Raw genomic sequence first — 14126 nt, 5'->3', positions numbered from 1 at the left:
GAGTCTATTCCAACTCATAGCAACCCTACGGGACAAGGTACATTGTCCCATAGGGTTTCCAAGGCTGTAAATCTTTATGGAAGCAGACTGCCACAACTTTCTACTGCAGAGAGGATGTGAGTTTGAACCAGTGACCTTTTGGTTAGCCGCTGAGCACTTAACCACTGTGCCACATGGGCTCCATACATACATAAATCAAAACCAAACCTGTTGCCATTGAGTTGATTCTGATTCACAGCGACCCTAGAGGACAGAGTAGAACTGCCCCATAGGGTTTCCAAGGTTGTAATCTTCATGGAAAGGAGCCCTGGTGTGCAGTGGTTACAGTATTTGGCTGCTAAACGAAAGGTCGGCTGTTAGAGCTCACTAGCTGTTTCTGCAGTAGAAGGACGTGGCAGCTTGCTTCCATAAAGATTACAGCCTTGGAAATCTTATGGGGCAATTCTACTCTGTCCTGTAGGGTTGCTTTGCACTGGAATCAACTCAACAGCAACACGCTAATCTTTACAGAAGCAGATTGTCACATCTTTCTCCTGCAGAGTGGTTGGTGGGTTCAAACCGCCAACTTTTCATTTAGCAGCTGAGCACTTAACCACTGCACTACCAAGGCTCCTTCTATACACACACACACACACACACACACACACATATACACATACACTGCGGAGATCACACGAACTATTTCTATACCCTTGGTTATGAAAAGCACTGGTAGGCATGAATAAAGATGAGAGCAGTAGTTTAACAACTAAATGGCTTGGTTTTCGTTTGGGGGGCTGGCATCAAATTACTGTGTGACCTTCAGAAAGTTATAAACCATGGACTTCAGTTGCTTCATTTGTAAAACATTAGCACTCCAAATATTACATGGCATATATAAAAAAAATTATATATAGGTGGCCTAAAAATGTCACTGTATCTTTTAAAGCAATTGTTTCAAGGTAATACTTTATTAAACTAGTAGTACCCAGCACATTATCTCATTTTTTAAAATAAAATCTATAGAAAAAATGACTATAAAATTAAAATTATAAATGGAGGAAAAGTCAACTTGTAGGCTGGAGCCCTAGCTGCATGCAAATTGCCACCAGCTCTGGCAGCGCACAGAGGTGATGGGAAGAGGTGCCTGGGCATCTCTGTCACGGTGAGGCATGATACCATTACACTGTCATAAACCTGTAAAACCTGTCAACTTGCTGCTGTTGAGTCAATTCTGACTCATAGTCACCCTATGACAGAAAAACTTGGTGCATAAATGTGAATGAGAACCCATTCCGTTTTTGCATTTATGTCTGTTCTGGTAGACTAGAAATTTCTGATTTACTTACAACACTCGACAAATGAACTCCACAGAGGAAATTTTTAGAGAAGCTTCTAGATTTGTATCATATGGATCATGAATGAAGCATGGCATTTCTATAACATGGACACTCACCAGAACACCAGAACAGGGAAATATTGCCCTGACTTCAAATCAGAAAAGGAAAAACAATAACAAAGAACTGGGCCAAGAGGAAAATAAAAATAATCACAACGATAAAGAGCTCAGCTGTGGGGACACCTCAGCTGCCCAGCTGGGCTTGGTGGTAAACAGTTACCGACCTTCTTCACTGCGATTCCTCACTTCCCAGACAGCCCTCAGCAGGGAGTTGTGCTGCTACGAACAGTTTTTAGTTTTGTTAGGGATGCTAAACCTAAATGCAAGTATTACCCAGGGAGACGAGTTAAAGCTTAACTACAACTCAAAACATACAAGAATTTGGTGAGGTAAAATACATTAGTCAAGTAGATATTTTGATATGTGCTTCCTTATCCTGAACATTAGTCATGGCCTCAGACTAGTAATTCTTTTTTTTAACTGAACTTTAGATGAAGGTTTACAGTACAAACTAGCTTCTCATTAAACAGTACACATATTGTTTTATGACATTAGTTAACAACCCCACAACATGTCAACACTCTCCGTTCTCGACCTTGGGTTCCCTATTACCAGCTTTCCTGTCCCCTCCTACCTTCTCATCCTTGCCCCTGGGCTGGTGTGCCCCTTTAGTCTCATTTTGTTCTATGGGCCTGTCTAATCTTTGGCTGAAGGGTGAACCTCAGGAGTGACTTCAGTACAGAGCTAAGAAGGTGTCCAGGGGCCATACTCTCAGGGTTCCTCCAGTCTCTGTCAAGCCAGTAAGTCTGTTCTTTTTTTGTAAGTTAGAATTTTGTTCTACATTTTTTCTCCAGCTCTGTCCCAGACACTCTATTGTGATCCCTGCCAGAGCAGTCAGTGGCAGTAGCCAGGCACCATCTAGTTGTACTGGACTCCGTCTGGTGGAAGCTGTGGTAGTTGCGTTCCATTAGTCCTTTGGACTAATCTTTCCCTTGTGTCTTTAGTTTTCTTCATTCTCCTTTGCTCCTGAAGGGGTGAGACCAGTGGAGTATCTTAGATGGCCGCTCACAAGATTTTAAGACCCCAGATGCTACTCACCAAAGTAGAATGTAGAACATTTTCTTTATAAACTATGTTATGCCAATTGAGCTAGATGTTCCCCAAGACCATGGTCTCCATAGCCCTAAGCCCAGCAATTGGTCCCTCAGGGAGTTTGGATGTATCTATGGAGCTTCCATGACCTTGCTTGTACAAGCTGTGCTGGCTTCCCCAGTAAGATTAATAATTCTTGAGGTAGACTCACTGAAAAACAGGTTCTCTCATAAGCCGTGAGTGATTAACATTCACGTTAAGGCTAATATTCTGGTTTCACAACAGGTGCAGATGTCCAGACCACCAATAGATGTTATAACATAGGCTGTGATCCCAGAGAGTCTGGTTTAGGATAGGCCTGGCAGTGGGTGGGAGGGCAGGCATTTATATTGCTTAAAACATGGCAAGGTAGTTCTGTGTGAATTCCCAAATGAAGACCACTGACATACAGGATCGGAGAATAAGAACCATGCCCATCACCATCCTCAGCCCACCATGCCCTAACATGGACTGGCTGCTCTAAGCTCTGAGCCCTGCTCTAAGTGCTGTACATGTTTCATTAGATTCTTATCGTAGCTCTATAAGACAGGTAACATTACATCTGTTTTACACATGAGGGAACAGAGGCACAGAGACTGTAAGCTGCTGGTCCACGGCCACATACAGAGTTCTGGAACTTGAAACCAGGCAATCCTTAACTTGCCTGCACGGAGAAATTTGCTGATAGAAGTGTCCTAATAGCCCATCCAGAACAGATCGATTTTACGTCCCATATTTAACAAATGGCAGGAAAAAAAAATTAAAAGCAGCCATTCATTTAGTTTTCCTAGGAATAAGTAGCAATGGCCTGCCACAAATTATTTACAAATGTCTCATGATACTTCTAAAGTCAAATTATTCTGTCTGGGACGAAAAATTGTCAGAGCAGTTCAATACTATAAACTCCTCAGCCTACAAAAAATGGGGGGAGGTGCATAAAATCAGCTAAAGGGAACTTAATTTTATTACTCCTCTGGTTTTTTTTTCCCCCTGCTTTCCCCACCTTCTTGAATGTACTGACTCAATTTTTCAGTCATGCAAAATACAGTAACAGAGCCTAACTGGAACCTTCTGCATGTTAACACGGCATTATCAATATGGCTGGTGTGATATGACTGAACATTTTTATACTGGCACTGCTTCCTTTTATTAACCACCCTGCTATCAGAGACACCCTGTCTGGGGAATATTTGCATTTTAAGCGATTTTATATCAGTAAAAAATTTTTCTTCCTTAACAAAATTTATAGGTTGTAATCTCTGTATATAGAGTTGGCAGAAGAACCTGCCAAGAGCACGCGCATTTCTTGGTACACAGCTAAACCAACTTAAATAAAACACGCTTTTTCAAAAATATGGCTCCCATGCAAAATCCGTACTTAAAACACAGTCATCAATATAGCCTGTCACCCAACTGCTGTTGAGAAACAGACAAGAGTAAGTTTGAGCTTTAAACAAATAATGAACTGAAAACTGTCTAACGCGTCTGTTTTAAGAGACTATTTGGGGCATTAAAATACGTTAAATACCTTTAACTACCAGTTCTGCATAGTTGGATATTCCAACACCTCCTTCAGTGTGAATCAGGCAGCGGTACTTTCCAGCATCTCGTTTTGTCGTGTTCACGACGTTAAACGACGCTATGAATCGCCGGGCATTTATCACCTTTACTTCCCTCAGAGGGGCATCTCGTCCATCCGTGCCCTGTACACACGGGGTCGGGGAGAAGAGAAGAAACAGTGTCAGCTGTCATTTCAGAACACTAAGATACCAGATAGGACATCACACATGTTATTTTCATGCAGGCCTCAGTTCAATGGTTTACGGGTCATTATTCCACAAGAACAGCTGGCAAGGACACTGAAATCCTGCCATGCTCACCACTAAAGGCTGAGCGATACAGAGGTAGGTCTGTGGAAATGTCTTGGTTTTGCCCCTTTAAGATACTGACTATGTTAAATTAGCACACCACGGGGAGGGAGAGAGGCGTACGGAAAAATTCTTGATCGTGCTCCCAGACCATCAACATTTGGTCTTGAAATAATCCTTTATTTTTCATGCTTGGCTAGGAAGCCAAATTAACTCACATACTACTCTGTTACTAAACAAACAAGCAATTTATCAAGAATAACATTTAAAACAGTAAGTTAGGTATTAGAGTATGCCCTGGGCCAGCTCAGGGCCTGGAGGACTAGGGCCAGGCTTTATGATGTTCCTCCTTGCCATACAAAACTAAGCAGAAGTGGATGCATAATAAATATTAATTGGTACCGAAAAGTAACAAGAGAGAAGTTCTTCTCTACATCCCATACTCCCAGCACCACAAAAAGCCAAGTTCCACCATTGGGACAACTTTGCCTTTTACTTCTTTTACTGTCCCCATAAATTAAGTAACCCTTGTATTTATTACGTACACTTGGAAATCCATCCTATGCTTTCTATAGTTTAAAGCCAAAAAGAAGTCTACAGATATCTGTGCTACTTTTTTTAATATTTATGAGGGAAGAGGCTCTCTGTAACATGTTATTTGTAAGTCTTAAATAGAAAACAATAGACTTTAAGGCTAATGCATGATGCCAAATATAATGTCCATCTATTTACCCACCCAGCAATCATTTCAGGGGCACCAACCATGTGCTGTCTCTGTGTTAGACACTTGGCTCACAGTGGGGAACAAAAGAAAAGTGGCTGCTGTGTTATGGGACTTCAGTCTAGTGGAAGCATAGGCTTGAAATGAACAATCACCAATGATGATGAGTGTTATGAAGGAACAGCTCAGAGAGCTAGCAGAAACCACAATGTGGGCCACTTTAAATATGGTGGCTGTGGAAGAGGCATTTGAGCTGAGATCTGAAGGGTAAGTAGGAGTGAACTAGGCAACAAGGAGGGTAGGACAGAAAGAGCATTCTAGTCAGAGGAAACAATCCAAGAAGCCTGAGATCTTGGATGAAGTTAAGGCAGTCAGTGGAACTGGCAGAAGTAGGCCAACAGCCAGGCATTCAGGGACTTGCTGGCTACAGTAAAGAGTTTGTATTTATAGGTATCAAAAGGCTAGGCTATAAAACAATAAAGCTCAGGCGTATTATTTAGTGATTTACATTATGCAAAGTCCTTTAAAACCTTTTCTCTCTGATATTCTCATTGGCAAGTGCGGCCTACGGACGTGAGCATGGGAGCTGGACTGACCAGGCCTCCACACGTAACTTGATCAATCACGATCACTCTTCTTCTGAGACCCTCACACTTCTGCCTGCGTTGGTGGTGTCGTCAGTTGCCACCAAGTCGATTCCACCTCATGGCGACCCCGAGGTGATAACGCACCGCACTGACAACATGGCGCTGCTGTTGTGAGGACGTAAGGAACACAGACAACAGCTCCCCACCAGCATGACGGCTCTACCATGCGTGCCCACCGCATCTCTGGATCTGCTGAGCAACGAGCTCAAAGGGAAAGGCAGGCAGACTTACAAAATGCCACCTTTAATACTGACAAAGCCGAGAGTGCAGAATATGGCTTCTGGGTGCAGTACCAAGGGGGGCCTCCTAATACTGAGCCCCAGACTAAACACACGCATACACCCAGTCACAGGTCACACTAGAACACCACAAGGCCTCCCCATATGTTGGGGTGCACTGTAAAACTCACAGGCTGGAGAAACAGGGCTCCTATAGCAATTAGCTCCCCAAAGAGGAAGGGGCTGGGCTGTGCACACCCAGAGCTTCCTTCTCAGGAAGTGAGGACAGTCAGGAAGGTTACGCTAGTACAGTACCTTCCACATGGAAGGAAACGTCACGAGTGAAGAAGAAGAGTTCCAGCAACATTCTCTTAGTATTATCTGTCAAAACAGCCTTGTTAATTGCTTAAAAAGTCATAAATCAGAATACGTATGCCCATACATGTCACACGTGGGTTTATTCTTACTAAATCTCCTGTATTTGGTCCGACAGAGAACACCAAGAGGTTAAAAAACAAAACAATGGCCAAAAAAAAAAAAAAAAACCCAAGAAACTAGCATTATTAATATAATAGGGGAATGTTCCTCTCTATATTCCATACATTCAGTCCCCTATTTCCTTCCCCAAATAAATAATCAAACTCTAAGTTTAGTAATAACTTTAGATTTACTACCTAATAAATATAAAATAGAATCTATCTTTTTTCAAACAGAAAAATCTAATCTCTGGTCTTTGAGGGAAAAAAAGGTAAATCCCAACGAAAGGCAGATTTCATATCTGTAAATATTTGGTTTGTTTAACCATAAAAAACAAAAAAAAAGGTTTTAGGCCTATTTATGTACGTATTTATTTTCTTATGGCATGAAGTCGTTGAGAATATACTTCTACAGTAATCCTACAATATTTTTCCTAAATAAGCCTATCTCAAAAGAATGTTTACTCAAAAGAATTTTAAATCATGCACTTACAGTCTCTCACAACTATTCAAGACTGTACTCAAGTTTAAGAAAAACTCCTTTTTAGATCTGTATACCCGTTACCCATTGCTGTCAAGCTGAGTCTGACTCACAGTGACCCATAGGACAGGGTAGAAATGCCCTATAAGGTTTCCAAGGAGCACCTGGTGGATTCGAACTGCTGACCTTTATGGTTAGCAGCCAAGCTCTCAACCACTGCGCCACCATAGAGAGAGAGAAAAACATTACTTCAGAATTGCTGTGTCTTCATGCCACAGATTTATCCTATAAAATAGACCCTGCCTCAAACTAGTAACTCTACAAGACTCCAATGACTCATAACTCTCAGGAATAAACTTTTTTTTTTTTAATCCCATGTACTCAATCACACAGAAGGTTAGATTCAGCATCTTTATGAAAATTTTGCAAGTAGAAAGGACAAGGCAAGGAGCTAACTATCACTGGAATTTAGAATCCATATAGGAACACAAAATTCCTAAGTCTTGCTCAAAATTTGCAAGTCATTTTGTATTAAATCATTCACATGTACATGGATTGAAGCATTCAACCAACACTGAGTGACCATCTTTTATAAGACACATGCTCTTCATATACAGGAGCGTAGAGTTAAAGAACAATCCCTCACCTAAACTGAATTTAGAAAACCAGGCAAGTCGGCAATACTTAGACTAGAGAGTATGAACTGCCTCACCTAGCAAACACTGTCAAAGGGAATCTAGCTGGGAATGGAAGTCAAGGCAGGCTTTCTAGGAAGCAGTGCTACAGCCAAGACTTGGAGGGCGCACAGGAGTCCGCTAGGCAGTGAAGGAGGAGGAATGAAGTACAGTCCCCTATTCGGCACTCCTGATACCCTCTCTTCCCCCAGCTTTTCCTCTGGAGGACTACTGATCACTCTCTCACATACTCTATAATTCACTTATTTATTCTGCTCATCAGCTATCTCCCCCTACTAGAATACAGGCTCCACAAAGGCAGGATCACTGTCTGATTTCTGGTTGTGTCTCTCGCAGGAAAACCATGCCTGGGAGCCTTGGTGATGATATGAAAAGCGATTTATACACTGAATGGGTGACTAAACTCGTTCATGTGTAAGACGCCTTCTGATTCTCAGACTCCCTTCCGCAGGTAGGGGCATGTGTAGTTTAAACAGAGAGGTCAGGCTAGGCCTCGCTGAGAACACATGTGCACGGTGACCTGGAGGAGGTGAAGGCGTTAGCTCTGCTGATATCTGGGGGGAGCATCCCAGGAAGACAACCGTGGAGGCCCCAAGGAGGGAGCATACCCGAGTGGTGGAGAAAGAGCAAGGAGCCCAATGTGGCCCTCCTCCCCTCACACACACACGCACACAGTTGTTCTGAGGACATTCCATCACTTCTCCACTAACCCAGATATGGATTGTCCCTCTATGTGCATTATGTAACAACTGAGCTAATACAGAATCTAAAGTTACTGTCTGACCTGACAAGTTTTTCAGCATCAAGAAGCAAGGAGAATATTATTAAGGTATAAATGTCAGGATTTCAAAGGAAAAGAATAAATAATGTCATCTAAGGAGAGGGTCCTCTCTTCCAATTTTAATTCTGTCTTTCTCCCCGCTGGTGGGTGGGCATTTGGCCCGCGCCCATCTCTGTACCTCTCTGTCCTGGTCTCACTGGGACCCCGCCCTCTGCTGTGCTCCTTCTCTCCTCTCTCCTCTCCCAGCCCTTCTCCATGCTTTGTTGAATCTCTTTCTGTACTTATCCCTTTCTCCTCTGTCTTCCTCTTCCAGTCGGCCAACGTTCTCCCTTTTGTCCTCCTGCCTCCCTCAGTCTTTCCCTCCTGGCTGGTGCTCTGCTCATTTCTGTCACATTAAATGAATCCACAAGAGTTTTCTGTCTTTAGGCAGTTATTCCAGCTTACAAAGTTCCAAAGTGGGATTTTTTTTTAACTCATATGAAATTACTGAAAATCTATAAATTGAAATGATATGCATCAATCTGTGTGATTAATCTTATAGACATTTAAATATTGCCACGTGTCCCTAATTCTAAATGTATATTTTAAAAGTACTGCATGCTCTTCAGTCAAATCATCTTAACCAAACCAAACCAAACCTGTTGCCATCGAGTCGATTCCAACTCATAGTGACCCTATAAAACAGAGTTATTAGAACTGCCCCATAGGGCAGTTTTGGTTAGCAGTCAAACGCTTAACCACCGCACCACCACGGCCGCAAACCGCACACTTAATTATTACCTAATTTGGTTTGTACATTTCATTTTTAGAAATATCCACTTACAGATAGTAAAGGTGTGCATTTAAGGTGCATCCTTGTCCTGTGGGAAGAGGCCAGTGTAGACTGCATCTCAGTAAATGAGAGGGAATTTATCGTTATTGAAAACATAAAAGATGGAGTTAATTTGAAAATGCTGTCTAATAAGAAAATAACTGACTTTGTTCCATTAAAGCTGTGGACGCCACAAAAATAAATAGAATAGAAATGTGTCTCTTAATACTCATTCTCATGCGCAAGATGAGATTTATTTATACATATTTTTTTGTCTACTGTTTTAAACATATTAGTGTAAAAAGGTCAGTGATTTAGGCCACTTCTCTGCCCTGAGTTTGGGTGTCTGTAACATCCAAAAGGGGATGGAAACGAACTTGATTTTAGGAGCCATCTGAACTCTCATTAAAAAGCAGATTCTTGTCAATAAATGCTCAGGAGAGCTTTTTATGTCATTCACCCCAAACCCTTCAACATTTTCATTTTCTTTGACCTAATAGTTTTAGTTTTTAGAACCTATTCCCAGGAAATAGATATTAACCTAACATCATTTACAACAGTGAAAAATAAAAATAACCCAGAAGTACAGAAATAGGGAAATATTTACATAAATAAAGCCATATAAGTAGAAAATACTAAAGAGCACGTTTGTGCAACCTATTTACTGATATGAAAAATTTTGCACTATTATACGGAGTTTACATAAATATTCAAAACCTGGTATGTGTTTTGGACCACGATTTTAAAATTTATTAACATTAAAATTATGTATAATATAGATAAAATAAACTAAAATAGTGATGGCACTTATCTCTAAGTGATGGGATTATGCATAATTTAAAAAATGTGTATTTTTATTTTTGTGATTAAAAATACCTTTTCTACAGTAAGCATATGAATTAAAAAAAAAATTTCTCTTTTTCTTGTCCATAAGAATGTACTTTGCGTGGGTCTTCACACCATGCAAGGACATCAGAGGGCCCTGTCCATTGACTTCAGTGGGACTCCCACATGCTTTCCTTCCGTCCATTACAGAACTTACAGAGGGGTTCATATCACTCCTATGTCTAAAATCCTTCCATCCCTTGGCATCAGGATAAATGATAATCCTCACCATGTCACATTCCTTGGTGTGGTCTGTCTTCTGCTTATCTTTGTACCTTGCCGCCTGCCATCCTGCAGCACAGCTCTATCTGTGTGGAGGGAAGCGTGCATCCTCTGTAGTCCCATGCTCGCTCTTGGCTCTTGACTCTTGCAAAGCTCTTCTCTCTGACTATCTTCATTTCTCCTCCTTCACTGCCTAGCGGACTCCTGGGCACCCTTCAAGTCTTGGCTCAGGCCAGAATGAAATTGGGAAGGCCAGGGCATAGTGGTCAGTGCCAATTTCTGATGCAGGAGAGGTGCAGAGAGGCACTGTGGGTCCCTCCCCTCCATGACCAGGAGGGTCAGCAATGACCATGTGTTCAGCATCTCCATGGTGCTACTGAGCATCTAGGCACCGATGAGGAACCTTTTTCTTATTCTGTTGTGTGCCATCAGTTGGTTCCGACTCACAGCGACCCTACAGGACAGAGAAGAACTGGCCCATAGGGTTTTCTAGGCTGTAATCTTTACAGGAGCAGATCCCCAGGTCTTTTCTCTCACGGAGCCACTGATGTGTGCAAACCATTGACCTTTCAGTTAGCAGATGAGCACTTAACCATTGTGCCACCAGGGGTCTTTTTTGTTATTCTAGCAGAATAAAAATGATGAAAGTGTACAGTGGGTAGAGACAAATTCATCAGCCAGTTTTCTCCCAATTTTCAGAGTTAGAAGAAGTAGACCTGTCAAGAACTTGAGCTCTGCATTCTCAAGAGGATTACAGAAGGACAAGGAGAAGTAACCAAGGATGAGCTTTCAGATTGTTCTTTAAAATATTAGAGTTCATTGTGAGAAAGAGCCTAGCACACAATCGTTGGGAACAAAAAGTCCTACATTTGATGCAAAGCAGTGTAACTGAATGTCCAGGGTCACTAAGGAAACTGCTGACCCATCTTTTGCTCACTTAATGAAACCACCCTAATGAGGATGCTCAAGATGAAGTGATCTCAGTGGGGTAAATACAGCTCTTTAGAAAAGCAACAGGATCTTTATATGTGCACGTATTTCAATTTGAGCAAGCTGCAAAAAGAATGACTGATGGTTATTTAAATTAGACTTACAACCTTCCTTACTCAATGGACTAACTACAGGACTTCTAAATGAGCAGTAATTTACCAGCAAAAAGATACATATTAAGTCTTTCAGAAATAGTTGTGCAATAATCAGAGCAATGATTGAAAGAAATTGAGGTCTGGGAAGTTAGCAGTACTTGGAGTAAATTAATTAGTCTCAGGCATTTTGGAGCTGCTCTGAGCACACGGGCTTAGAGGAGCTATTGCTCAGCCACCCTCCCTCAGGCAACCAAGTCCCAAGTGGGGATTAAACTGCACTTCCATTTATTCAATAGGGGAAACAGTCTGTATTATCCCACTCTCAAATATGCCCATTTATAAGATAATGATCGAAATTCTTACCGCTCAGTATCACTAATAATATCAGCAGGGCCTGGAGTAACTTTGTTTAAAATATCTTATGTAATATGAATCCAATAATAACTGAATATCTGATACGTACTTTCCGTATGCTCTCAAATCACATCTGACTCTGTAACGTTCTCAAAAAAACACACGTGTAAGTCACTATTATGTATGATCCTATAACGATTTTTACACTGTTGTGATGGTTTTATATTGCTTTTAAACACCTATGTATAAGTCATTTATAATGTTAAGTTCTAAACGGAGAATTACTGAACTTAGAAACATGTATTTCTATAATGCTCTTTAACCATTAACTGTAAGTTACTAGAAAATTGTTCTAATCTTGAATATAAGATAACAGAAGTGTGTAAAGCCGTCGCACAGAACTTTCTGAAATTGGTCTGTGCACCTGCACTCTGTGATAATGGAATGCAACATTAATCAAATCTCTATAAATTAGCAAAACATAAATATGTCACTAAACAATTCCCATCCCTTTTGAATCAAATACTTGGCCTGGAAACATGTAGTAAACAAGAATATAAATATGTCATAAAACAACTCCCTAATTGGCAATAAAGTATAATATAAACGAGCAAAACATAAATATGTCATACAACAATGGCCTTGACTGGCAATAAAACATGTCAATGACAGTTGAACACGACAGCACACAGGGTATATAAGCAGTGGGCGTTTGCCCATTTTCAGAAAATACAGAAGCAGAAGGTCTCTCTAACTCTCCACCTGAAGGCTGAGAAGCCTGCTGAGACCCTGCTCCTCACAGCTGACTATGGACCCCAGCTACCTCAAAGGACCTCCTCTGAGTTCAAGGGGTGGTCAAGCCTCCTCCCGAGACCACTCCTTAAAGGTAAAAGCCTGAAGCCTAAAGATTTGGGCTCTAACATCTAAATTAACATTGTAATTGTTCATTCTGATTTACAACGCTAAATGAATGTCTTGAGGTCTTACCTGCGTGCCTTGCCATGACTACCTTGCAATAAACTAAACAAGTTTATGCAAGACAAACCTGAGCACTTCTTTATCTATTCTTAAGATAAAATCCTCCAGGACAATATCAACAAAACTGCTTTCTAGGCCATGTTTTTATTTTAAAACAAAATTAACATAGTGCTGACCTCCACATTTCTAGACTATAACCAACCTAATTCAAATATTTATCAGTTTGGAGTATTAGAGCCAGTAGTTCTTAATTATATTATCATTATACTACCTATATATATATATTGATAAGTATACTTTTATTGGCTAATGGATATGCAGATAGCCAAAGAAATATACAGACACCCAAAGTGATATCATATCATTTAAACATCTCATAGGCATGCTCAAGTAGAATTTGATTATGGAAATTTTGAACCTCATTCTGGTACTGAGACACAGTTCATTTAATTATGTATTTGTAATATCTGAATAACATTAATCAGCCTTTGTTTAAATTTTATGTAGATGTTCATCCAAATAATATAGGATATACACAATATATGCAGTAATTAAAAATGACATTAAAATTAGAAATCGTTAGCCTTAAAGTGAAATCTCCAGTTGTTGGCTGGGGTGCCCGATACTGATATTTCCTATTAGACTGAAGGTTTGGTTTGCCAAGTGTAGCACTTGACCCCATTTACTTCAAAACTGTAATCGTGGTACTCTACGCTGGGAGGGATCATTTGGATCACCCATCTGTGATCTAGAAAACTAGGCTAATCATAATATGACTGACCAAAACCATCATTTTTACCCACTCAGTGTTCCTTAAGACATATAACCCCTCTGGAAAACACAGTTGAAAGAAGAAAATGATGTAAGATAAAGGAGGTTAAAAACCCTGTAGTCTTGAATTGGAATTGGAATTATCAGTATGAACTTAGGATATATTTTATCTTTAAATGAAGTAGCAAACATTTATACCATATTCCTTGTATGATTTACACGTAAGAGTAGCCAAACAGGTGATATGGAAGAGTATTTCCTTTTAGAGTATTCCAGCTACTGAACAAAGAAGGACTAATAGAACTGAAATGCCCCCATTCGGGAACTCCTACTGAATTCATGAACCTAGGTATTCAACATCAATGGCTAATAACATCAAAAAACAGACGCAACATGTAAGATACACAGTAGTCAGAAGAACACGTCAAATGACAGTACGAGAAGGCAACAGGCAAAACCCCAAACGTGGGAAACTCAACAGGATAAACAGTATTCACAACAATAACCACCACCACAACACTGAGTGTGGGGATCAGTAACCACCGCCACAACACGGAGCGGGGGATCAGCAACCACAACACGGAGCGGGGGGATCAGTAACCACAACACGGAGCGGGGGATCAG

General features: G+C 40.8%; 1 protein-coding gene across 2 annotated transcripts in view; it reads right to left on the bottom strand.

Moving 5' to 3' along the window:
• PTPRM (protein tyrosine phosphatase receptor type M) overlaps positions 1 to 14126 on the bottom strand; it is a 746511-nt gene that overhangs the window by 481314 nt on the left and 251071 nt on the right. The window contains exons 1-2 of one of the 2 annotated variants that reach the window (XM_012558215.1): positions 6155 to 6192; positions 4038 to 4212 (exon numbers count right to left, since the gene is read on the bottom strand). Coding sequence is in view for 1 of the 2 variants with exons in the window: in XM_004385786.3 (XP_004385843.1) it covers positions 4038 to 4212 (175 nt within the window). In the remaining variant the exon portion in view is untranslated. Of the gene's footprint in view, positions 1 to 4037; positions 4213 to 6154; positions 6193 to 14126 lie in introns of those variants that run through there. The other variant, XM_004385786.3, reaches the window with a different exon arrangement.

Source organism: Trichechus manatus, unplaced genomic scaffold (assembly GCF_000243295.1).
Source record: "Trichechus manatus latirostris isolate Lorelei unplaced genomic scaffold, TriManLat1.0 scaffold00146, whole genome shotgun sequence".
Lineage (NCBI taxonomy): Eukaryota > Metazoa > Chordata > Mammalia > Sirenia > Trichechidae > Trichechus > Trichechus manatus.
Note: the sequence above shows the minus strand (reverse complement) of the source record. Positions and strands in the feature narration are given on the sequence as shown.